Genomic DNA, 26,818 nt, shown 5'->3' on the forward strand with positions numbered 1-26,818 from the left:
ACTTGGTATCCAATTCTGTTGACGTAATCTATTCCTGCAATAGCGCTTGTATCAATCAATGTGACGGGTACAGTCACGGATCCGTCTCCCCAATATCCCTCACGACACACAGGTACAAGAACAGTTTCCGCATCTTCACTTGTGGTGATATGTGTCTCACGTAAAAATACACGGAAATCGTTGTCAGTAATGTTGATGGAAGCTTTGTGGTTTTCTCCAGGACAGAGATAAGTATTAACGGCACCAGTCGTAACGGATAACTGAACGCAGAAATTTTCAAGATCTTCTACGTCATCGTCATCAACAATAGTGACTGGAACAGATTCTGTTTCGCTGTTAGCTAAAAATGTGATTTCTGCATTAGCCGAACTATAGTCATAGTCGTCAGATATCTTAGCAGAACCACCAATTAACACAAAGTTAATTGTACCTGCTTGTCCTAAATATCCCCTGCGCATCACTGGAAATGATTGTTCCTGATTAGTATCTCCTTCCAATATCTCATAACTGTCATCCTGTTCGTCTATAAAGTAGCAACTGTAATAGTCTTCAATGGTTACCTCCGATGAGGGGTACGTGGATCCTACCACGGCACAATCATTGGCAGTCAAGGTCAAACTAAACTTCTCATCTCCTTCGCCGATGGTTGCAGTATCCGTGTTATCTTGCACGATATTGAACTGAAGTGTGATGGACTTTTCCCCTGCTGGGAACGTTACAGTTGAGGGATTTGTGCTTTGAAGAGAGAAATCTTCAGGGTCTTTCGCGAGGAGTGATGCTGTATCTTCACCGATTGCCAGATTGACAACAGAACAGCATCGCAAGTCACCTTCTCGTGTCACTTTAACATTTACATTGTTGGCATACTCGGAGGTTGAATACGTATTGGTTTCAAAGCTTACTGTTGGAAATTGATGCATTCCACAAATTGGAGGTCACATGCTAAACGATTACTAACGACGGTTTCTCTCACGTTTGTTGTAGCTGTGGTAGTCCCAGATAGTGACTTCATCACGCGTATTATGGAATCTTTGTTTTCCAACGCATATACATAGTCGCCATACACGCCTATATCAAACGGGTAAAACGTCCCTGCCGTGTTACCAGTTATTGTAGATATTAGTGTATTACCACTTAAATCAAGATTGACATAACCTATTACACCTGAACCGCTTGCATCAGCATTGATTGAATAATACACCCTTTCCGTGTCCCAGTCGATTGATATAGATTGGATATTCCTATTGGCAGTACTCACAGTGACCGTGTTTAGAACAGATTCAGTGGATAGTCTAGCTCTCTTGATCAAGCTAGATGTACCATCTTGCTGCGCAAAGTAGATGAGGTCATTCTCAACGTCTAATTCAATGTCAACAATTGTACCACTACTGACAGAGAGAAATGACCCTGTTGTTGGGTTTGTAGCTTCTAGATTAGAGTAAAATATCGACTGCTGTCCACGTTCTATCCAGTACACCTTTCTTGCAGCGCATGTCCCGTCTACAGCAAGTCGAGTTATCTCAGGATCTATGATGAAACAAAAGAAAGTATTCAATTTATGAGACAAGGTAAACGCCGTTCATTACCCTACATTTTCTCACATTATGTCTATAGGGTACCATTTATTATGGTGAACTGGTGAAAATGGCGTCTTTAACATATACCATGTCAGCTCATGTCTACCTACGTACCTTCGTTAACAGGGTTGATGAGTAAGCAATTGGTTTAACCGTTTGAAGCTTTTTTAATAACAAAAAGAATAATGATAACCATGATAACGGGTAGTGGGTACCCGTCGGTCCGCTATAATTAATATAGTAGCGTATTATGAGCAAGGGAAGGTGTCCCCAGACCTATTTTATGGGAAGGCCCAATCTACCATCCAGTGGCGTAGGCAGGTTTTCGGAACGGGGGTGCACAAACTTGTGAAAGCACCAAAAAATACATTTTATCACTGACGAATGTTATTGCGTCAACCCCCACTTGCAAGTACAAAAACCCCACCACCGCCAATGTGCAATATTAATGCTTAAATGACCTCATGTCACTTGATTGATAACGCAAAATAACGAAACATCCAAAAAAAACACAAGAATATTGTAAAATAACACACAAATTCACAACATTATATATATCATCAGTAGATATTCTAAAATAACACTGAATTTAGGAAATATTATAAAATAACTTGTTTTTTTTTAAGGTTACTTAGCGTTATCGATCAGGTGACATCGGGCTTCTTACTTGCAATAAGCCGGGTGGATTTACATGTCAACTCACACACATGGTTTTAATGCTGGGAGCTATTAGCTGTGTATACAGTTGGCCATAAACACTGCCCTGAGGTATATACAACTGCAATTATTTCGATTTAATTTTTTTTATCTCGATCGAAGTGCGAAAGTTATATAGGCGTTCTCGTTGCAAAATAAAATAGACGGTAATCAATTTTATTTATTTTTTCGTCAGAGAAAAAAAACCACTTGGAATTCCGGAAAAATGCATGTGAAGTTTTAATTCTCCATTGAGGAGCCCAAATTGGGCAATAGCCAATACCCTTCACATTGACTATACCTTGAGATTCCAGTCGTTGAAAATATGGCCAATTTCAAACGTTTCAATTCTTGCACCACCCACCCACCCACCATGCCCCCTCATTTTGGCAATTTTCAATTTTTGTTCCTTTACGAGACCCCATGTCTTCGATAACGCAAAATAACGAAACATCCTTAAAAATCCTAAAAAACATAAGAATCATTGTAAAATAACACAAAAATTCACATTATTTTCTAAAAAATACCTGCAAAATATCAGTAGAACAACACTGAATTTTATGAAATATTATAAAATAACTTATTTTTAAGGTTACCGTTACTTTGCGTTATCGATCAGGTGACATGGGGCTTCCAAAATGAGCCCAAATTTGATTAATTTTGGACTAAAAAAGTGAAAGGAAAGAAGCACATCGCTTTTGGCCAATTTGGTTTGATATGTAGAAAGGTTATTCTCCTGGTCTCAGTGGCGACGGAAGCATTAAAATTTAGGGGGGTCGGGTGACAAGCATATTTTGTTCCGGTTTTACTGGGACCTCTTGCGCGCGCGAAGCGAACAAAAAACTTCAGTTTCAGACTATTTAAGCCCCAAATGAAGGTGTGTTTTGCTATTTATTTTATGGCCTAGTTCAAGTAAAAGCGCAAACATTTGCAATTTTACCATATTGGGCCAAAACTTGATGTTTTCCGTGCTAAAAGGGATGAGGCAATTACTGCTTTATTTTTCTTCTATTATGATTTTAGGCGTGGTCGGACTCCCACCTAAAATTTATGGGGGTCCTGGCCCACGCGTCCCCCAGCTTAAGCCGCCTATACCTGGTCGGTACAAACGCCCCGGAGACCGGCGTGTACTGATGACCTGTTTTATGTATACCGACGCACAAAGCTGGCCAAAAATATTAATTGAAATTAGGAGGTTAATTTGGTCAATAGAGGTTTGTTGCCCCGCTGAGTCCAATGGAAGTATTTTAAAATCAGTATGACGTCATCATCAAAATGCTGTTTTCTGATTGGTCAATTACAAAAATCATTGTATTATATTGAAAGGTCCATAAAACAAAAGCCCTTACATATCCACCTCTAGGTGAAATTGAGTTACTGGCATGACATTATCTTCCGGAGATATCGTATATTGCCCGTTTGGGAAATCTTTGGGAATTTCGGTACATCTGAACTTAAAATGAATAATAGAATAGTTTTGTTTTAATTTTTTGATGTGTAATAGTAGCCTTGAATGTTCTTTACCTATATTAAAACCAAAATAAACTGTTTTGGGGTCACTATGTTTGAAAAAAATCATTTTAATTAACAAAAGTTGTAGCTTATCGGAAATGTAAAAAAATGGCATTTTGCCGAATTTAATTAAAAATTTATAATTAAAAAAGTAAATGAGATATTTCAATTTTTCTTTTTGATTTGAAAGCATTAGTCAAGTTGCATAAAGTAGTACACAAAAATGGGCTCGAATTTGATTACAAAGGTGGTTTCTAGAAAAGGGGTAAATTTATTTTAGTTGCAAAACCCTTACATCCATAAAAGGCGCGATACAAAAGAAATAATAAAATAAATAGAAAGGCTTGACAATTGTACCAAACCTATTCTTTTAGTTTCTATTCATCAACACTTTATTCAAAACCAAAATGAATCAAATCGAACAAGTAATAATTACACAATTAAAAAAGGTGTTTTTCTTAAAAAGTCAAAAAGTGGATGTAACTCATGTAAGGAGCTGTAAGGGAAGGGGTGGGGTTTTGGGACATCAGGAATTTGAAGGTAACATTTAGAAATACGTATTTCGTCATCAAAATACCGTTTTCTGATTGGTCAATTAAAAAAACTCATTGCAATGTATTGTCAGGTCCATAAAGAATAACAATACATATATGGGGTTTTTAGACATAAGAGTTTTTAAGATAACATTTATATGACGTTGTCAAAATGCTGTTTTCTGATTGGCCATTTAAACAACTCATTGTAATGTACTGAGAGGTTCATAAAACAATAACAATAAAGGGTATTTGAACATGAGAAACTTGACGGTAACATTTTGAAATATGTATGACATCATCAAAATGCTGTTTTCTGATTGGTCAATTAAAATCTTCATTGTATTTTGGTCCCCCAAAATAACAATGTAAACATGTGGTTTTTAGACATAAGAAACTTGAAGATAACATTTAGAAATATGTATGACGTCATCAAATGCTGTTTTCTGATTGGCCAATTTATCATTGTAATATTGAAAGGTCCATAAAAATAATTGACATCATCAAGAGAAAGATTATTAAAGTTAACTATTCAAACATAATTTTGGAGTTCATGGACTGTAGCATTTTTAAATATGACGTGATCAAAATAATGAGTATTTGGTCTACATTTTAAACGCATATTAATATTGATGGTATCATGATAAACAGCCACTATCTAAACACTGTGGGTGTATGCGTCCCAAACGTTAATTTTCAGAAGCTTTAAAATGCTGTTTTTTATAGTGCTTCTTGAAGAAAATAATACATAAAAGCATAAAATAGTTAGACTAGATGGTTTTTTTAGAGACAGGGCCGATTTGAAAAAAATACGAAATTTAAAACACTGTTAAAATGTGGTCAGACCCAACGTGTTTTCAACTTTCACTTAACAGATTTGATCATGATGATAAACACTCGATTCTTTACAAATTTGGTCGTTTCCCACTATATTGACCTAAAAAGCTGTAGAACGTCAGAGAAAGCGAAAAAAATGGAAATTTCATTCCAGATCCTATAGTGCGTGTATTAGCTGGCCAATCGTATTTTTGTCATGCTTATTGGCGGAGTTTCACGCAGCTGGGGTGTATAAATAAGACGTAAGACTGATAGCGACATACACACAGTTTTTACGTCAAGACGTAAGACGAATAGCGATATACACACCGTTTATACGTCACTGATTCAATGATTCAATGATGCAAACGCACGCGATGTGTTAGCCATCACTCGATCGGTGAACGCTGAATAAAACCGGAGATCTCCGGATTTATTATAAAAACTTAAAATTTACTGTATAATTAAAGCACTTCATGCTTCATCTTTCACGTGGTGTTTTAGTACACCAATGGGCATTAGTATCATGCAAAAACATTAGAAAAAGTTAGAGAACATCTCCCATTCACCCGCGCCCGTGTGTGGTGAATTGACTACGTAATAATCAATTGCACGTATCCACTCCTTTCGAAAGCCGTATCTTGCTAAACAAATGTATTTAAGCCAAAATATCACAATTAATATTGATTTGAATATGTTTTCTTCATATTACATGCAAAAAAAAAAAAAAACAGACACAGGTTCATTCATACTCACTAAATAGTATCGACCATATGGCATATTCTAGCCAAATTTGAACCCGGTCTAGTGTTTGATTTTTTTTTTACCAAAAACCTTTATTTCGTAGATGTTGCAATACTTATGGCTGATAAGTCAATCAAAATACAAATCAACACAAAAGGTGTGAGGTAGTGTGTGTGCTTGGGGGGGTGGGGGAGGTATAGTTTGTTTCAAGTTTCACCATATGTGACAAGATACAAGACAAACTTACCTCTGCAACCTCTTACATCAAAACTCATCTGCACAGGATTATCATTCTGGGTGTCTGTCACCCTAATCTGTATGTGGGTAGCTGATACTGAGGGGAAGTTAATCGTTTGTACTAGTGTAGTACCGTCAATATCTGTAATTGATTGGCCCTAAAACGAGTAGAAAACGCATAATAAATACAATTCAGGTCAATATGGTCAGCTGTATTGGATGAGTAACATTTCTTGGCTTTCACACAATGAATGGGCCAAAATTGTACCACAGAAACATAATAATTCACCAGGTTCGCCGTCGCAAATAATAAAGGAGACAAGTAGAAAAGTGATCCCGCCTAGGAATCGAACCTAGAACCTCAGGTTTACAAGACCTGTGCCTAAAACCACTTGACCACGGGAGTTTCGAACCTATAAGCCGTCACTTAAATGCGGTCACTACTATGTGTTATTTGCGGGGAGGAGATATTAAAGATAAGTGACCGAAGCATATTTTCTAAATTTTACAGTAATGTTTATAATGAAGAGGTCAAAGAATCAGTCCATGATAAAATATTGACATGTTCCCAGTCTCGTGGCAAAGGGACATAGTTGTGGATAATGTTGCTGATTACTGTCAAATTTAGAAATTAGGCTTTAAAATACATCAATTTTATTTTTGTACCGCTATTACTCATGATACTTAAGAAGATCTGGTACAATGTTTGGCCCATTCATTGCACTCAAGGTGAAAGGTAGCTACTACAGGGATGTTTATGTCTTGGCATTACAGATTATCCTTTTTCATATACATGTAGTAGCCTACTATAGCATCAACTTTCTATTTCTCTATCTAAAATTTTATATTTATATATGTTTCTTCCTCCTATCATAGCTTTTGTATAATTTTGAATTCAAAATTGAATACAAAATTGAATACAAAATTATTGAGAAAAATTGCAGCTAAGGGGCCGTCATTTTTAAAATGTAAAATTAACCAAGCACACATCCTTGTTCACAAAAATCGATTTAGATTTTTTTCTGCAAAAACAGGGTTCGGTTTTGCCGGCAAAAACCTGGTTTTTCCCCGGGGTCACTCCCATTGTGGCCTGTACACCATCCGCGATAATCAACTTTTGAAAAGCACCCTAAACAAGGATTGAACCCTTGGCTAAAACGATATTGGCTAAAACAGGGATTTTATTCCTTGCATCAAATTTCATACCCTAAATTTCATTTCCGCGTATTAGCAATTGCAGTTTTGCTACCCTTTTTCCCAATATTTCATGTTTTTGACACCCTAAACGCGTTACTCGCGTATCGTGCCTACCCACGAAAAACTACCCTTTTTACGCGTTTTCATTATCGCGGATGGTGTACAGGCCACAATGGGAGTGACCCCCCCCCGGTTTTTTTTCACAAAAATATTTGAAATTTGGGCGAAAAGCGGGCTTTTTTTTATCATTTTTGGTGCAAATTTCTCAAAGTTGGTCAAAATTCAAATAAATAAAAAACTGTTCCTAGATATTTTTTTTCCAAATTTGACCTCACAGATGAATTTATCAAGTCTTTGCCATTCTAAATATGTGTAGGCCTACATTTATACACTTTAGACCAACAATTTAGCAGTTATGAGGCCCGAAAGTTTCCATAATTCCAGGGTTAAGACCAACCCCGGGGACCAAGGGACCAACCCAGCAAACACAAAAACGTTTTAGAAACGTTTTTAATAAGTTATATTTTGGCTTTTGGTTTACATAAAAACGTTTTAATAACATTAAAATGTCGGGTTATATAAAAGGTCATGAAAACGTTTTAAAACGTTTTGTATGAAAACACACTGCAACAATATTTTTAAAATGTTTTCAAAAATGTTATTGTAAACTATTTTTGCAAACATTTTTTGCCAAATATTTTGTGAACACTTAAATAACATTATGTTAAAATATTTGCACCCAGCAAACACAGAAATATTCTTAAAATGTTTTTTTTTTTTCAAACGTTTTAATAACATTTAAATGTCGGGTTATATAAAAGGTCATAAAAACGTTTTTGAAACGTTATTGCAAATATTTTGGGCAAACATTTTTCGCAAAATATTTTTTCAACCCCAAAATAACATTCAGTTTAGAATGTTTTGTATCAAGTTTTCAACAATGTTTTTGGAATGTTATTAAATGTTTTTATACCCTTTATATAACCCGACATTTAAACGTTTTCTGTAAAACATTTTTTGTTTGCTGAGCAGTAGATTATCAAAAAAATGATTTTGAATGTTATGAAAACGTTTTATACCCTTAATATACCTTTTATATAACCCGACATTTAAACGTTTTCTAACAACCTTTTATAACCTTTTGCGAATGATGTCGAAAACGTTTTATGTTTGCTGGGAACCTTAAGGTTGGTCTGAACCATGGCATATTTTAAAAATGCCGAATTCCAGTTTTCTTGAATTCTATATTCATTAGTCTGTGTACTTAAAGTTTGAACTGAACAATTTTGGCTTTTTAATTTTTTACCAAATTTCTATCATTTTTTAATTATGATGTTTCACCCTTTTCCATCTGAAATCGTCCACATGGTCAATGGCGGGAAATCTTGCTAATCTCGTTGCTAATTAAAGACAGAGATAAAAACAATTTATCGCGTCTGACGTCATCTGTCAATCAAATTCGAGCACGGTTTGTTTACAAGTGTCGTGATGATGACTTGCTGAACGTGGCGGTACAACCGGGCGCCTTATTGTTAATTTTGCACCTTCAAACATGCAAACCATCTCAAAAGTTAGATCTTTATAGTAGGAAACTTTCTTTGCCGGAGCACCATATCAACAATGCCTAGAAAAGCTGCTTTTGCCATGTAAAAGTACGTAATTTTTCGCCATTTCCTGCTATTCCTTTTCTCCGATCAGCACCAGATGCTTTTAGGCGCTGATTAACCTGTGTAAACCAATCAAGGATCGTAATTGACAGTGACATCAGACACGATAAATTCTTTTTATCTCTGTCTTATTTTTGCCTCGGGCCCGACGCAAAAACGCAACAAGCCGGGCGAGTTTCCCCGCGCGCTTCACCCTGACAGTGTATTTCGCGTTTTAGGCACAGATCTCACACCCATAAGAAGATCATCACTCGGTCACCGTAGTGCAAGGTCTTCATCGCTGTTTCTGAGATCCAGGGATAGTCTTGATGACAGATCATTTGGCAAATTAAAGTACAATTATAGGCATATATCATACAATTTTTATAGCAAAATTGAGGCAAGCCATCGTGTGAAGAAGGTTGATGGTAGGAATGTGGCTGTTCTCGGATTGTGTCCTGTACGCTATTCTTAGTTTGTCAGTTAATTAAACTAACCATATTGTGGTTCAGGCATCGCCTTCAGTTAGTGAAACCTATTTTAGAATTTTAAGTTAAAAATTAAAATTAAATTAATTAAAATTAAAACTTGGAGGGTGGTGATGCATTTGTAAAATTTTATTTATTTACGAACCACGGAAGACGGGTGACCACTAGTTGTTTTTTTTAATTTCCGTCAAAATATAAAAATATACACCAGTATTGCCTAAATTACGCTGAAACTGTCAAATGTCAACCATTTTTATCGAATATTTCTAAAAGATGGTCAAAATTCAAAAGAATTCCTAGATTTTCCTACCTAGTTTTTGAAAATCAATAAGAAATTATTTTTACTGAAAAAATAATTAGTTACGGTTTACGTAAATTTTTGGGTAAAAATCATAGGTTTTTGATTTGAGCAAAAATTGAGCATTTTAAAATTAATTGGACGTCAGCACTGGATTCGTAATATGTATACCTTTATACACTTTAGATCAACAATTTAGAAGTTAAAAATGTTTTCCATAATTCCATGGTTCAGACCAACCTTAAGTGACACGTACAAATATGAATAAAAAAATATTGCTGTTTGAAAATATACAAGATTTTACCGACCAAAGTTACCCCGCTGACCGATGTTACTCCATTTTACGGAGGGTGTGGGTGGAGTGAGCCGGGGTGTGTGTGTGTTGCATGTTGTTTGTACTTGCAGTGTTCTTGTATTGTTATTGGCGACTCCGTTGGCAGTGCTATGGGTAGGGGCCTACTGTGATGAGAACTATTTTCCTTTTTTCCGGGACTAGTTTTCTGCAGTAAAATGCCTGCTTCTTATAAATGTTAACATTTATACATACAGCGCTTTTCACATGTATCAAACTCAAAGCGCTTTACCTTTATTCCGCTGTATTCAGCATCGAAGTGGTTACGTAATTCTCTTGGTTACCGGATCACGCTACTTTGGTATGCCTTCGAGTGCCATATACTTTATGTGGTGATCATTTCGATCGTGGTTCATTACTCTAGCGCGTGATCCCGTTGACATAGTAACATTACGTAACTTCGATACTGAATACCTCGCAGATGATCTCATGGCGTATACCATTACCATGCTCACTCACACACAGAGATCATAGTATAAGGCTATTGTCAATAGCCTTAGTCGGATGTCCCTCGGTGCATTATGCGCCTCAAAACTATTAAACAGGTCGGAACAAAATGGCCATGCGTGGCTGTGGATTCAACCTACATGGCGATTTCTGCCATGAAGATATCGGGGCGATGACACTGTGCGATGATACGCTCAATCGATCAGGCCGAGTTCACCAAGGAGTATACTATAATGTGAACTCAGCTTGATTGAATGAGCGTATATCGTTTAGCGAATACCGTTTATCGCATACAGTATACTTCTATGTGATCGCAGCCTTATGAAATCAATGCACTTAGGGAATAGCTATTGATTCTTTATTATTATTTATTATATTTTCTACGTGTCTTACCGTAACCACATCTGTCCATATTACACCGTCCTGGCTAGCCCGCACGGTAACCTCTGTCACCCATTCCGTAGTTGAACCGGCTTCAATAATAACGCTTGAGATTGTCGCACGTCCTCCAAGAAATAGTGTTACCCATTCTTCATTAGGTGCTATCCCATTTGTCGTTGCTGTCCATGCAGTTCCTGTCATGTAGCGCGCGTTAGACGCCGTGCCCGATGAAGCTGTGTACTGGCTGTTTAGGATTGAGCCATCCGTCACAATGCTTGGAGTGGTCCTACACTGCGGAACTGTGAATTAGCAAAGTCATCATCATCATTAATTTATTAGTAGTAGTAGTAGTAATTTTATTCCTCTCATTATTAAGATTCGTGAAAAGTAGCCTATAGTTTGACATATCTCCGTTCTTGAGCTATCATACTGCAGTTACTGTCCGTTTTCCTATACACAATACACAGTGCTCTTTCCCATTGACGCGTGACCTCTACAAATAGCCCTACGTTAAAAGTATGGGGATATGACTAGTTAACGTCGCTGTGTGAAAAATAACCGGCCAATATTAAAAGTACTCTTCTAAAGTTCTAGAAAATATAGTTTTTAACATGTCCTAAATTTTTAGCTAATTTATATGTTTGGAAATATTCGTACTTTGGTGTTTTAGTTAATGTTATAGGTAATAGTACATTGCCTAGTTAACGTCGCTGTGTGAAAAATAACCGGCCAATATTAAAAGTACTCTTCTAAAATTCTAGACAATATAGTTTTGTAACATGTCCTAAATTTTTAGGTATTTAGAGAGGGTCGTACTTTTGTGTTTTAGGAAGGATATGTAAACGACAGATAACACCAAAAATATGAAGAAATTATTTCCAAACCGTGTTAAGTCAACAATCATTATGTTGCTCATTTTCAAGAATGCTGGTTTACAAAAAGCACGCCATTGTCTCATTTCGTGAACAATGGTACACATACCATTGTTTCCTTTCGTTTCCTTTATAATCGGTTACCCAACTGAAGCTATAATACAAACTTTATTGCGATATCGCACATGAAAACAGTCACATGTGCACAGCCAGAGAAGATCCGATTTAATCAGTTGAGCTGTTTCAATGAGTGTTATCTTGGTTTAATAGCTTTTAATGGGGTTAAGTCCTGCAAAGGTCGAGATGAATTCTACTGTAGACATGACTGCATCATGTGGTATAAAGGTCTCTCCACCATTGTCCACAGGAGTGAAAGAATAAAAAATGCTCCGATTTCGGCCAAAGTGGTCTCAAATTGTTCCGCTTGGAAAAACATATAAACCAAAGAATAGTTTGCCATATCTCAGGTGTTTTTCGTTCAGAGTCATTTGGAAACACAAACATTGGTGTTGCTATTTTGTCAAACGTTAATTGAAAAACAAATGATAATGCCCACTGGCTATTCTAAATTTTGAACACTGACGCCAAAGTTACTGTAACTTTTTTCACTTCGTATAGTTCATGCTCAGTAAAATTTTAAAATGTTCAAATCAGGCAGGTAAATATCACTTGAGATCTTTTTAACTGCGTGGACAAAAACAATGGAGCTGCCCACCTAGATGAAAAGAACTTTCCTTGTTATTTACCTCCCTGGTTAAAATTTGCCAATCGAAGTACAGTTATGTTTTGTTGCAATATATATGGGCAATATGAACATGGTTGTGTTTTAATCCCAAACCAAATGAAATACATTTTGATTGCAACAAAAGCAGCTCAAATCAATGTTTATGATGAAGTTTATCTATGATAATATCGCAGAACAAAGTTGATTAAATCGTGAACAGAATTAACGAAATACTCGCTAAATGTGCAGGGTATCAATTTCGGGGCAAACTTGATTTTGAATAATTGTGCTTTAATCTTCATATCTCAACATATTTCTTTTAGCAAACATTTCTTAAAGACAACAAACTTTATGTCTTAAAGATGTATAAAATTTCTGACCCAAAAATAAGCTGAGAAAAAATGCATCCAAGTTAGGTTGTGGCCCAGCTAGTGGTTTGATTGAAATACCATGTATTTACCTTTACATCCTTCAAGTTCAAATCTCAATGCAGGTCGATTGACTACAGTGTCGTCAGTCAATGCAAGTGTATTATCATAGTACCATGTAAGTGGAACAATCCGAAGATAGAGAGCAACAACAGGCGTAGCAAAGGTCTGGGTTACCTTGCCGACTTGATCAGTATTCCCAATGAAAACCTGAATATCATATTAAAATTATCAAAAAACAAACTGAAAATTATTCAGAAATATGTGACTGGGTGATGACGATCTAAAATGGCACGGAAATAAATACTAGTACCCGTTTTCTTTATGGTTTTTCAGAGATAATTAGCTTAGGCAAATGAACATTTTATTTTTATATGCGTTGGCTTTCGTTCAATAAAAACAAACAATTCTGATTGGATGAAGGGAACATTCGTGGTTTTGACAAAACCCAATCACAGATGCCGTATTTTCAGGTTTGTTTTTTTTTCACTAGTGACCAGCTAGAAGCTAACAGCTCTTATGATGCTATGCACTCAACCGTGTAGTGTAAACAAAGACTGTGTAGACATTTCACTGCATGCTTGGCAGCTCTTGGACGAAATTGTGTGCTCAGGTGTATCGAGGGGAAACTGTGCAGGGGTGCGTTTATAAGAGAATCGTTTTGTAGCCAAACCTTTCCATAATTATGTTTCAAGATGGCCGTCATTCATTGGTGGTCATGCTGAAAAATTACGACCATCTTAAGGGCTGGGTATGAACGTTTGGACAGTATTTATTGTGGGACATTAGAGCACATCAGACATATCGAATTGCATTCTGAATACGAAGAATGTCATTCTGATATCAAATAATTTTGATTTTTTGAAATTGGCAATTTTATACACATTTTATGGCAAATCATTAAAATTGATATTTTTGATATTTAACAGTACTTGAAATAAACTTTATAAATCTGATGATTTAGACTTAAAATTTATGAAGTGGGGATGAAAAGACAAAGATAAATTGAAAAATTTAACATTTTGAAGTGAAAAAATGAAATTATTTTATAAAAAAAAAAAAAAAAAAAAGGTATTTTTGGGAAAAAATCCATATCTTCAATATGAAAGGTCAAAATTTTCAATTGACCGTCGGCTTTTCCTCCCTACTACACTTTAAGAATATGTCATTAGATTTATATAATTTACTTCGAGGACTGTTATATATCAAAAATTTGAAAAATATCAAATTTTTATAATTTGTCATAAAATTTGTATTATATTGTGATTTTCAAAAATGAAAATTATTTGATATCAGAAAGACATGCTTCGTATTCAGAATGCAATTGATAGGTCTGAGGTGCTCTCATGTCCCACAAAAATACTGTCGAAACGCAATAAACGCTCATTTTAGATCCCTTAAATTTTCAAGTGGCTAATATTGTTTTCCTAATAGGTGAGTCAAAGCTAACTGCAAATTTGTATGCATGAGCATTTCATCCTTTAATCATTTTATACACACACTGGCCAAAAGTATAGCAACATCGCTAAGAAAGAGGACAAATGTCATATTACGCGCTAGATGGCAATGTTTTTTGCATGAAATAAGTACTATGAGATCAAGTTAAATAATGTGTGGTGAAATATTGGAAATTCGTTTGAACGCAGAGACATAGAATCGAAGAAATTATAGTCTTCAAAATGCCCAGATACCTCTAACATGGTCGCAAAAGGTATCAGCAAAATTTTAGGTTGCACGGAGGTGTTGCTTGGGCGAAAATAATAGTCAAAGATCATTCGTCTTGCAAGGGGTCGGGAATTTTAATTACAATAATAAGGTCACGTGGTTATGAGGACATAATGACATTTAAATACGTAATGAACAATGGCAATGGTTTTGGTGTAATCCAAGGTCATCCGGTGCCTTATGGCATAGTCACGTGACATCATCCTCCCCCCATCATTTCATCATTTTCCTGATACCTTGCAGAAACCAATTGTAATTCCATTTGGCTACCATTCTTAAGGGGCTGTGCAATAATTATGAGCCGGTGGGTAAATTTCCAAACAGCTCGCCAAAAATCGCCCCCCCCCTCCCCTCGGCATGCAAAAAAATCCCTTCCCCTTTTTTGCAGATGGCAAATTTTTTGGGTCACAATTTACAAACTTTAAATGGTCTAGGTTTAGATACATGTTGCGAGCGTAGCGAGCAGGAAAATTTGCATACTTAAGCGTTTCCGTACTATATGTTATCCTAAGCATTTTTAGAGCGTTTCATTTAAAAGGCACCCCATGAATGTGTGCCAAAATCGCTTGCCCCCCCTCAGCTTACCAAAACTTGCTTGCCCCTCCTTTTGGCTTGCCAAAAATCTCGCCCCAGTTTTACCGTCCTCTAGGGCTCATAATTATTGCACAGCCCCTAGGACACTGGGACATTTTGTGGACTTATTACAGTTTCACCACCTCCCCATTCCATCTTTCCGCCATTGTAAGCACGGAAATCGACAGGATGTGGTCATGTGGAATGAATATTCAACTTCCCAGCAAACACAAAACGTTTTCGACATCATTAGCAAAAGGTTATAAAAGGTTGTCAGAAAACGTTGAAATGTCGGGTTATATAAAGGGTATATTAAGAGTATAAAACGTTTTCATAACCTTAAAAAACATTTTTTGATAATCTACTGCCCAGCAAACAAAAATGTTTTACAGAAAACGTTTAAATGTCGGGTTATATAAAGGGTATAAAAACGTTTTAATAACATTCCAAAAACATTCTTGAAAACTTGATACAAAACATTCTAAACAGAATGTTATTTTGAGGTTGAAACAATATTTGGCGAAAATGTATAAATTAGTAAAACGAGGCTCGAAATACGGGGCATGAACCAAGGAAGCCTTAAACGCAAAACGCAAAACACAAGCACACACACACCCAAGCCTCAGACACTTCCCACATCCCTTCCAAACTAGCAGGACACCCCACACACAACCATACAAATACACAACAACATCCAATAGATAGTATGGATATTGGTCGAGCCTCGTTTTTCGGGCCTCGTTTTACTAATTACCCGTGGGTATTTAGTAAAACGAGGCTCGAAAAACGTGGGTATTTAGTAAAACGAGGCTCGAAAAACGAGGCCTGAACCAAGGAAGCCTTTAACGCAGTCAAAACACAAGCACACACACCCACAAGCCTCAGACCCTCCCTACACCCCTTCCAAACCCGTGGAACACCCACACACAACCCCCAGACACACCCCCACACTCACAAATACACAACGACATTCAGTAGATAGTATGGATTAAAAAGGAAATAATGGTCGAATCTCGTTTTTCGAGCCTCGTTTTACTAATTTTCGAGCCTCGTTTTACTAATTTTCGAGCCTCGTTTTTCGAGCTTCAATTTTCGAGGCTCGTTTTACTAACACCATTGAACACCCTGGAATTGGCTTACTTTTTCCTGTTCCCTAAAAGAATGACTCCCTGCAAGGAGTGCATGTGACGATTTTAATCGTCAAAATTCAGAATAAAAATTCTGCTCGTATACAAAAATAACCTTGTATGGGCTCAAATCTGCAGTAATGTGTAGTAGCTTGTAGTGTTTCCGTTCCCGGCGGGAAAGTAGCATACACGGTCGATTAACAATGAATCAAATTAAAATTATACTCATACTTTACGTAAGTATTTTCAGTAAAATTATAATACACATACCGCATTATTCCCCGCAGCATCAGGTACCGTACTCCAAGTAACATAATCTTGACTGTATTGTACTTCATAGGTTTGAGTCCACATCGGTGCATCATGTCTTCCTTGAAGAGTGACTCCGGTGATTGTCGCCCTTCCAAATAGGTTAACCTCTATCCAATTCATAGGAGGGGCATCATCATCCCCCGGTATCCATGCGCCCAGTTCATTAGGTAGGTTTGCAGGTTGGTCTAAACGTGCACGTGTTGGGCCAGCAGTAGGGTTTGGAGCGGTAGGAGCGGTAAAGAAATCAGATGCTGTGATGTCACCATCCTGTATGTCACCATTTTCTATACCCAAAGGCGTACCTGTACATGTGACTGGAAAAATCGATATCAACAAATATTAATGAATTGTTCACATGGGATAAATAAATAAATAAATGGGATAAATAAATAAATAAATAAATAAATAAATAAATAAATAAATAAATAAATAAATAAATAAATAAATAAATAAATAAATAAATAAATAAATAAATAAATAAATAAATAAATAAATAAATAAATAATTTAATTCAAAAAAATCACAGTAACTGTTATTAACTCTCCAAAATGAACGATGCTATACATGTAGAAGGAAACCTTTTCAGCATGTTTAGCGGTAGTTGAGATTTGGTAAGGAATTTCCTGTCTCTTTACCCAATAGTTGACAGTAAAATAGTTAATTTAGTTTGTTGGGAGTGGCCTTCTTTTCCTCGAGATATTTATCTTCAAATCTGTTTCACTATTTTTTTTTTAATATAGGCCAGCATGCTAAAATACTATTAGGCTTTTAGCCTGGTTTGAGCTTGGGGTCACCCAACAGGACCAAGCATTCACGGTCCGCATATGGCGACAATTTAAACAACAAATAAACCGTTCGCGACCAAATTTGAGAGCTTTTTGTCATTATATATATATATACTAACTCAATGAAGTTGCCTGTGCAGTTCCTCCTGTTTCAGCATCTCTCTTGATATATCTTCCAATATCAGCGTCATTTCCTGCCCAGTATACCAAGTCATTAACAACGTCATAGAAAACTGCAGTAGGATTTTCAGTTGTTGAGAATGGTTGTTTGGTGAAGTCAGACCCGGCATCAAATGTCGTTGTTGCTCTGTAGATACCATCTTGAGTGTCAGCGACGCCATCGTTGTGGACGAATAATGCAAAATTTTCTGCAAATAGTATCAGAAAATAATATTTAGGTTAACACGTTGAAACGTTTGTCCTAAAAGACCCGAATTATTATTTAATGTTGTGTTGGATAGTGATGCGCCGCTCGGGCTGCGAAAACATACCCTAAAAAGACACATAAAAAACTTATTTTTGACTATTCTGTTTACAATTACGCTAATTTTGGTCGATTCTGCATCAATTTTCACAAATTTTGCTAAAAAATAATGAAGAATCTTTACATCTTCCAGATTTTTCGAGAAAACATACCAAACAATGTATACCAAATTTGACCCAAAAAAGCCCCACAATATACTATTGTTTGATTATGTAGTTCTATCTAAACTGACTTTAAATTTGCCTAATTCTTGAAATTGGCAAAATTTTGACCAATTTATCCCATTGCCAAACCTGTTTTATGAAATTTTTGGTCTCATTAAGAAATGATATCTCGTGACTAATTTTGATTTTGTATTATTTTATAGTCGTACAGTCTGTGTAAATTGTTTCACGAATATTTTTTTTTTAATTTTCAGAGTTCTTTGAAGCTCTTTATGATTAAACAAAGACATGTTATGATCATCAGTATGCAAATCTGAATAAAAATCGGTAACTCCTCCAAATACTTTCTACGAGTACGGAGTACGCCGTCGGTTATCACAATACCGGTGCAGCCGAATCCTGTGTGGGTGGTTGAGCTTTTGTCAGAAGCGTCTCCGACTTTCGTTATGAATTCGGCAGACGGCCGAATCCGGATTCGGCTTTTGGTAAATTCATTTTACGCATTCATTACTTTTGAACTTGAGAATAAGGGATCAATGCTATACATAATAGAGGGCAGCATATCAATTTGTTAACGGAGATCAGATGATAACAGCATAGTAAGTATTCAAAAGAGGGCGGCATACAGGGTTAGCTAACGGTGACTCACAGTACGGTCAAAGACGATAACCGTTAAAAAATCGATATGCTGCCCTCTATAGGTAAAGCATTGATCCCTTGTTCTCTAATTCAAAAATAATGCATGCCAAAAATGAATTCACCAAAAGCCGAATCCGGATTCGGCCGTCTGCCGAATTCATAACGATATGTACGACGTAAGACAGAGACACATCTGACGAAAGCTTGATCACTCACACAGGGACTGGCTGCACCGGTATTGAGATAACCGACGACGTACTTGTAGTAGAAATTAAAATATTACAATTTGAATGTAAATGCTATTATTTTACGGAATCTGACCCAATTGCTTCAAAGTTCGAAAGAGAGACGGACCCCGGACGGACCCCGGGGAGGGCACTCAAATACGGAAGTGACTGGGCATGTGCGGACACGACTCCAAAATTAGGGGTCTTTCGGTGACAGAGTAAAGAAAAAAGGGGTCTTTCAGTGAGGGAAACAAAAAATTAGGAGTTCTTTGTTTTCTGGAGGGTTCCATATAGAGGGTTTAATTTTGCTACCATGATGGAGATATGTTTATTGGGGGTTTTCTCAACATTTAATGCTATAGACAGAAAAAAAATCAAAAACTAATTAATGTATTATTGTGTTTCGAGTTCAAATATAGGGTTGCGTTTAAGGTAGTATATGAGTATATTTCAGGAAATCAGGAAATGCTCTGAGCACGTTTTCAATAGATTAATTGAATAATGCAAAGTACACTGATCATTTTATTTGAAGCAAATCGGACATACGGTTTTCATAATACATCGATTTATATTTTCTTTGTATCTTATAGTTTTTTGTATCAATAATCAATATAGTTAATGAGATAAAATGACTGTAAAGGCTCATTATTATTATGTAATTTTTGCCAATATTTTGCTAAAAATCCATGCATAAATCTTCAGGGTACATAAGGGCTCTGGTAGCAACATTTTGACAGTATTTTTGTGGGACATGAGAGCACATCAGACATATCGAATTGCTTTCTGAATACGAAGAATGTCCTTCTGATAACAAATAATTTTGATTTATTTGAAATTCGCGATATAATACACATTTTATGGCAAATGATTAAAGATTGATATTTTTGATATTTAACAGTCCTCGAAGTAAACTTTATAAATCTAATGATATGTACTTAAGGTAGTATGAACAGCTACAGTGCCATGCACAGATTTGCTAGAAAATAATACAGAATGTGTAGATGGGTGAGAAAAACTCCGCCTGCCCAGCGCCAATTTTTAATTTTTCCAAAAGAGTGTTTTCGGCATGTTGCCAAGTTCAAATCACCTTAATTTATGAAACCAGATAATTGGTTAAATTGTGTTTTTATTTTCTCTTTTATACCTACTGCATAAATCTGTTGTTTTTATTATTATTATTTATGTTATCGCCAAAATGCTTTTTAATAAGGACAAAAGAGATATTTAATGGTAATGTTAGTAGTAGTACTTTTTTTCAATTTTCTTGACTTTTTCTGGAAACACTAAACTACCTAAATTCTAGACTTTGTTTTGGAGCTAACTATAGGTCCAATTTCAACAAACAAGGTGTCATATGAAAGGTAATCAAATTTAGAAAATTCTCTTGCCAGCTTTTTTTAATTAAGTATTTCTATTTCAAGTTATAGGTGTTTCTACATTTCCCTAAAATAAAAAATTCAAAAACTATTTTTCTAGAAAATTAAACACTTTATCCTAAAAAGCTGCTGAGAGAATTTGGGTATTAAGCTTATACACCATCCCTGAAACTTTGGAAACGATAGCACACTTCCTGTAGGCTAGGAAAATTAAAATGTGTAAAAATTTAAGCAATTTTCAAAAATAAGGAATACATAAGAAATGTTAGAATTTCTATGAAACTCTAAAACAAGATTGAGTGAAGACTTAACTTTGGTTTGTTTAAAATTTTAAATTAATGCACAATTCTGATTTGCTATTGTGGCTATTTTGCTGCAAGCCTGAAGAAAGATATAATAGACAGTAGTTCAGCTGGGATGAAAAGCCCACGATCACTTGAAAATCAATTGAAAATTTTGACCTTCGTATTGAAGATATGGATTTTTCCCTAAAACAACAAACAAATCTAGTTCTTTTGGGGATAAAAATGTATATCTTCAATATGAAAGGTCAAAATTTCTAGTCGGCTTTTCATCCCAGCTACATAAACTTTAAGTATACAGGGTGTCCCATAAAAACTTACCGAGTGAATAAAATTGATCCTAATTGGAGAAGTCGACATCAGAATAAAAAAATTTGAAGTACATCGCATATCCTATTTTATTGGATTCGGTTGAATGGTTGCGAAGAAATTCATGTAAGATGATGCTCGGTACTTATAAATATTGAATGGTTGCGAAGAAATTAACGATTACATAATGCACGCATTAATGCAGTTCATTCAAAAAGTTTCCTAAAGTTTAAGTTTAGTCCATTAATAATCCGAGGGTGTTATGTTATTCATGCTTTCACTGAAGATGAATAACAGTTTGTCCGAGAATTCTTTTATGCAATAATTCTTTATGCAACATTTATATCAACATTAACGAAAAAAGATATTTACAAGCACCGAGCATCCTCTAACATGCAAGCTTTCATTTTCAATATCGTGCAGCCTGTATTCAAATTTGAACAAAACCTAATTAAATGTTTTGCAAGAAACAGATTGTTTAAAAAGAACGAAAAGGGTTTCACAAAAAAAAAATGAAGCCCATTGACAGTTAACCACTACAGTGCGCATTGTGTTGAATGATCTTTCTTTCAAACTTGGAATGAATTGAATTGACGCATGCGTTATGCAATCGCTCATTTCTTCGCAATCAGTTAAGGGATCTAAAATGAGCGTTTATTGCGTTTCGATAGTATTTTTGTGGCACATGAGAGCACCTCAGACCTATCGAATTGTATTCCGAATACGAAGCATGTCTTTCTGATATCAAATAATTTTCATTTTTTGAAAATCACAATATAATACAAATTTTATGACAAATTATACAAATTTGATATTTTTCGAATTTTGATATATAACAGTCCTCGAAGTAAATTATATAAATCTAATGATATATTCTTAAAGTGTATGTAGCAGGGAGGAAAAGCCGACGTCAATTGAAAATTTTGACCTTTCATATTGAAGATATGGATTTTTTCCCAAAAAGACCTAATTGTTTTTGGTGTTTTGGGAAAAAAAATCCATATCTTCAATACGAAAGGTCAAAATTTTCAATTGATCATCGGCTTTTCAACCCACCTACATACACTTTATGTATAAATCATCAGATTTATAAAGTTTACTTCAAGTACTGTTAAATATCAAAAATATCAATTTTTAATGATTTGCCATAAAATGTGTATTAAATTGCGAATTTCAAAAATTCAAAATTATTTGATATCAGAATGACATTCTTCGTATTCAGAATGCAATTCGATATGTCTGATGTGCTCTAATGTCCCAAAATAAATACTGTCCAAACGTTCATACCCCAGCCCTTAAGCGATTGCAGTAAAATTGATTATAGAATGTACATGCGCTACATACTGATGTTTAGATTTTTGGATTTTGATGTCTATTTCTCGATAAAGAACATCCTGATTTGGAATGCTTTAAGAATCATTTCCAGTCTTTGAATAGTGGTGTTGAAATTCCTCAAGAAGAAGAGGTGAAACTTAAGAATGGGTCAAATGCAAGTTCAAATGTGAATGATATGTTAGATACTCCTTTTTCAAAGGAATAAATATTGGATTGTATTAGTAAACTTAAAAATAACAAAGCATGTGGTGATGATCAGATTTTGAATGAATTCCTTAAGTCAACTAGTCATATCCTTATTGATGTTTATGTGAAGTTATTCAATTTGATTTTAGACAAAGGAATTGTGCCTCAAAGTTGGCTCAATGGTTTTATTATCCCTTTATATAAAAATAAGGGTGATAGGAAAGATGCCGATAATTACAGAGGCATCACCATTTTAAGTTGTTTTGGAAAGCTGTTTACATCAATTATTAATCAGAGATTAACTAAATTTGCTGATAAATATGATATCATTGGTCCTGAGCAAGCAGGTTTTAGGGAAGGGTTCTCTACTGTTGATCATATTTTTACTTTCAAATTATTACTGGATTTTTATTTAGGTCAAAAGAAACTGTATTGTGCATTTATTGATTATAGTAAGGCTTTTGACAATGTTGATAGACTGAAATTGTGGAAAAAACTTGTGAATAATAATGTACATGGAAAACTGTTTAATATTGTTTACAATTTGTATAAGCACGCAAAATCATGTATCAAGATAAATGGTACCAAATCATCTTATTTTAATTGTATGTCTGGCGTTAGACAAGGAGAAAACTTATCTCCCCTTCTTTTTTCTATTTTTAAAGTGATTTGGAATCATTCATGTCAACTAATTATGAAGGGTTACCAAATTTCAAAGAAAGTGTTCATTCATTCACCGAATGATGAAAATGCATCTTTTTTTTAAATTTATTTGTTTTATTATATGCAGATGATACAATTATTCTTTCAGAAAATGAAAAGCAACTGCAGCTTGCAATTAATGGTATGAATGAGTATTGTAAGGTTTCAGGCTTGCAGATAAATGCTTCTAAATCCAAAGTTTTAGTTTTCTCCAGAGGTAAAATCAGAAACAAACCGGTTATCACCTTCAATAATCATGTTTTGGAAGTAGTTGATCATTATGTTTACTTGGGTATAAAATTTAATTACAATGGTTCCTTTAACATAGCAATCAAGTACCTTCATGATATTGCAAGTAGAGCAATGTTTGTTATCCTTAAAAAGGGCAGATCAATGAATCTGGATATTGATATTCAGCTTAAGCTTTTTGACTCAGTTGTTGTACCAATCATGCTGTATGGCTGTGAGGTTTGGGGATTCTCAAATATCGATTTAGTTGAAAGGTTGCACTTGAAATTTTGTAAAATTCTTTTAAAAGTTAAAAAATGCACTCCTTCAAATATGATTTATGGTGAACTAGGCCGCAAACCATTATCTGTTGTAATTAATTCTAGAATGATTCAATATTGGTTTAAATTTAACCAACTTATGAATTCAAAAGGAAATGACTTGGTTAGACTGTGCCAGTTTATTCTTTATATTATGCACAATCTCTAAGGGATGGTCAAATGTAACATCTTCCTTATAAATATATTTTCTTTTCATTGAGTTGTAATTTTGTATACTAAACTGGAAAAATGTTTATTTACTTTTAAAATCACACTGTTGTTACTGTACATATGTTTTGTAAATGTGTTCGTATACCTTGATTTGTAAGGTTTTTGAACAATAAAGAAACTTGAAACTTGAATCGACTTACGTCCAAATTCATTTGCCCGGTATTTTTTTCTGCGACACCATGTATAGCATTAGATCTTAATATTTACAATTTTGACACAAATTCATATTTGGACTTAGAATATTTCTGAGATTGATTTTTTCATCAAAATTCACGTTTGGATTTAGCTTAGAATAATTCTGAGATTGATTTTTCATCAAAATTCGCGTTTGGACTTGCAATATTTTGTAGTTGATTATTCAACAAAGATCACGTTTGTTCATGAATTAATTAATTAATCCATGTCATTGTGGACTTAATCATACTGCAGTTACTGTCCGTTTTCCTATACATAATACACAGTGCTCTTTCCCATTGACGCGTGACCTCTACAAATAGCCTACGTTAAAAGAATGGGGATATGCCTAGTTAACGTCGCTGTGTGAAAAATAACCGGCCAATATTAAAAGTACTCTTCTAAAGTTCTAGAAAATATAGTTTTGTAACATGTCCTAAATTTTTAGCTAATTTAGATGTTTGGAAATATTCGTACTTTGGTGTTTTAGTTAATGTTATAGGTAATAGTACATTGCCTAGTTAACGTCGCTGTGTGAAAAATAACCGGCCAATATTAAAAGTACTCTTCTAAAATTCTAGACAATATAGTTTTGTAACATGTCCTAAATTTTTAGCTAATTTAGATGTTTGGAAATATTCGTACTTTGGTGTTTTAGGAATGATATGTAAACGACAGATAACACCAAAAAATATGAAGAAATTATTTCCAAACCGTGTTAAGTCTGCAAACCACCATGTTTCTCATTTTCAAGAACGCTGGTTAACAATAAGCAGAGTTTTGTCTCATTTCGTAAACAAAAGCCCACACAGAATTGTTCTTTAGCGCTCGCTTTATAATCGTTCACCCAACTGAAACTATAATCCCAGCCATTGCTCCATTGTACGTGTAAAAGCAGAAACATATGATGTGTGTATTTAACCAGAGAAGATATGATTTAATCAGTTGAGCTGCTTTCAATGAGTGTTATCTTGGTTTAATAGCTTTTAATGGGGTTTAAGTCCTGCAAAGGTCGAATTGAAATCTACTGTAGACATGACTGCATCATGTGCAATTCGCAATTCGATAGGTCTGAACTCGGTGGTCTGATGTACTCTCAGCTCCCACAAAAAATACTGTGCAAACGTTAATATCTGATTTCTTACGGGGCTGCGCAATAATTATGAGCCCTGAGGGAAGGGTAAATGGGGGGGGGGAGAGTTTTTGACCGGCAGAGGGGGCAAGCAATTATTGGCACACATTTACAGGACACCTTTTAAATAACACGCTCTAAAAGGCTTAGGAAAACTTTAAAGTTTGCAAATTGGAAAGTAGGCCTAACCCAAAAATTTGACAACGTGCAAGGGGGGGGGGGGTAAAGATTTTTTTTGCAGCCGGGGAAAGCAATTTGTGGCGAGAGGAGGGCAAACAATTTTTGGCACGACATTTGACAATTTTATCCCCAGGCTCATAATTATTGAACAGCCCCTAACAAGTTTGTACCAACCACCACCGCCCCACCCCAACCCCCATTCTAATAAACATTCCTTAAAAAAAATGGGGCGACCAATGGGAGCTTTGATGTGATGTGCTAAAATCGGGGGTGTGGGGGGGTACTCCCACTTAATAGGAGGTGACGCGTATGTAGGGCTATTAAGACCCCCTTTCATTCTAAAAAATGTATACACCATTGTTTTGGTACTAACTAAACACATAATATCCAAATGGCATGGATACAATTATTATAACTTGTAATTATTCTATATAGGCTAATATTGATTTTAAAGAATATAGGTTAAAACATGCATTAGCAAAATTCTGCAAATGTGTTTTTATCAATTAGGCCTATCATTAAATACTCATTGACACAGTATAACAAAAGGAACATGATATATCCAAAATAAGAGCAATTTGATATTACTAACAATATAAAAACAATTATTTTATTATTAAATACTTTGAAAGTTACTTACCGCCAGCTGCACAAGTATCTTGAGCCAAAGTATTCCGTACAAGTATTCCGGCAAATAAAATCAACAGGTAGGTCCGTCGCAGACCCGCCATCTTGATTTGACGGAATAATATCCAGTTAGGAAACGCCCGATATGAGTATGATATAATGATTAGGTAAAAGAATAGTATTGAACACCAGTTGACATTAAACTTCAACGTATGGGAACCATGCATGAATAGCACGCAAGAATGAGCACAAATCGACTGTTCAGTGCCAGAATGGGTAAGCGCAATAGCTGCCATGTTCAAATGTGTACAATATATCGAGGGCTTAGAGCCAGAACTATCTATGTCCACAATTACATGTTACTCATTTCGGCAACAATTGGATGGTTAATTCTGCCCTCCATAATAAATGCAAGTGACTTTGGGGTATATGCATGGTCACGTAAAAGGGCATTTCGTGATCCACAGCCTCATCCCCCACTTTTCTCAAAAAAAGTTGAGATTTGTATATCACTGGAAACCTCTGGCTACATAATGTTTATGTACAAAATATTTCTTGCAGATTAATTCGTTTAGCAAAGATATCGTGAAATTTGAATTTCGTTCTGGTGCACCAGAACGAAATTACAACGCATTGTCTGTGGAGCAGTGTAATACACATAATCATGCATAACTCGCGAACGCAAAATTGGAATCAACTGAAATTTTGGGAATAGGTTTTGTTTTTGTTTTT

General features: G+C 35.3%; 1 protein-coding gene across 1 annotated transcript; it reads right to left on the reverse strand.

The window, feature by feature from the left end:
- Positions 1-750: 750 nt before the first annotated feature.
- Positions 751-26,310, reverse strand: LOC140166335 (uncharacterized). Its single transcript, XM_072189772.1, has 7 exons — positions 26,100-26,310; positions 17,590-17,838; positions 16,644-16,999; positions 12,981-13,158; positions 10,937-11,223; positions 6,126-6,273; positions 751-1,527 (listed from the first exon to the last, which is right to left on the reverse strand). Exons 1-7 carry the CDS (start codon positions 26,188-26,190, stop codon positions 899-901), a joined length of 1,938 nt encoding a protein of 645 aa, XP_072045873.1. The 5' UTR covers positions 26,191-26,310; the 3' UTR covers positions 751-898.
- Positions 26,311-26,818: the final 508 nt, after the last annotated feature.

Source organism: Amphiura filiformis, chromosome 12, assembly GCF_039555335.1.
Source record: "Amphiura filiformis chromosome 12, Afil_fr2py, whole genome shotgun sequence".
In the NCBI taxonomy this organism is placed as follows: Eukaryota; Metazoa; Echinodermata; class Ophiuroidea; order Amphilepidida; family Amphiuridae; genus Amphiura; species Amphiura filiformis.

Coding starts and splice junctions, on each gene's coding strand:
- LOC140166335 (XM_072189772.1), bottom strand. CDS start 26,190: ATGGCGGGTCTGCGACGGACCTACCTGTTGATTTTATTTGCCGGAATA. Junction 13,159..16,643: donor ATGCTGCGGGGAATAATGCG/GTATGTGTATTA, acceptor TATGATATTCAG/GTTTTCATTGGGAATACTGA. Junction 6,274..10,936: donor TATGGACAGATGTGGTTACG/GTAAGACACGTA, acceptor TACTCGTTTTAG/GGCCAATCAATTACAGATAT.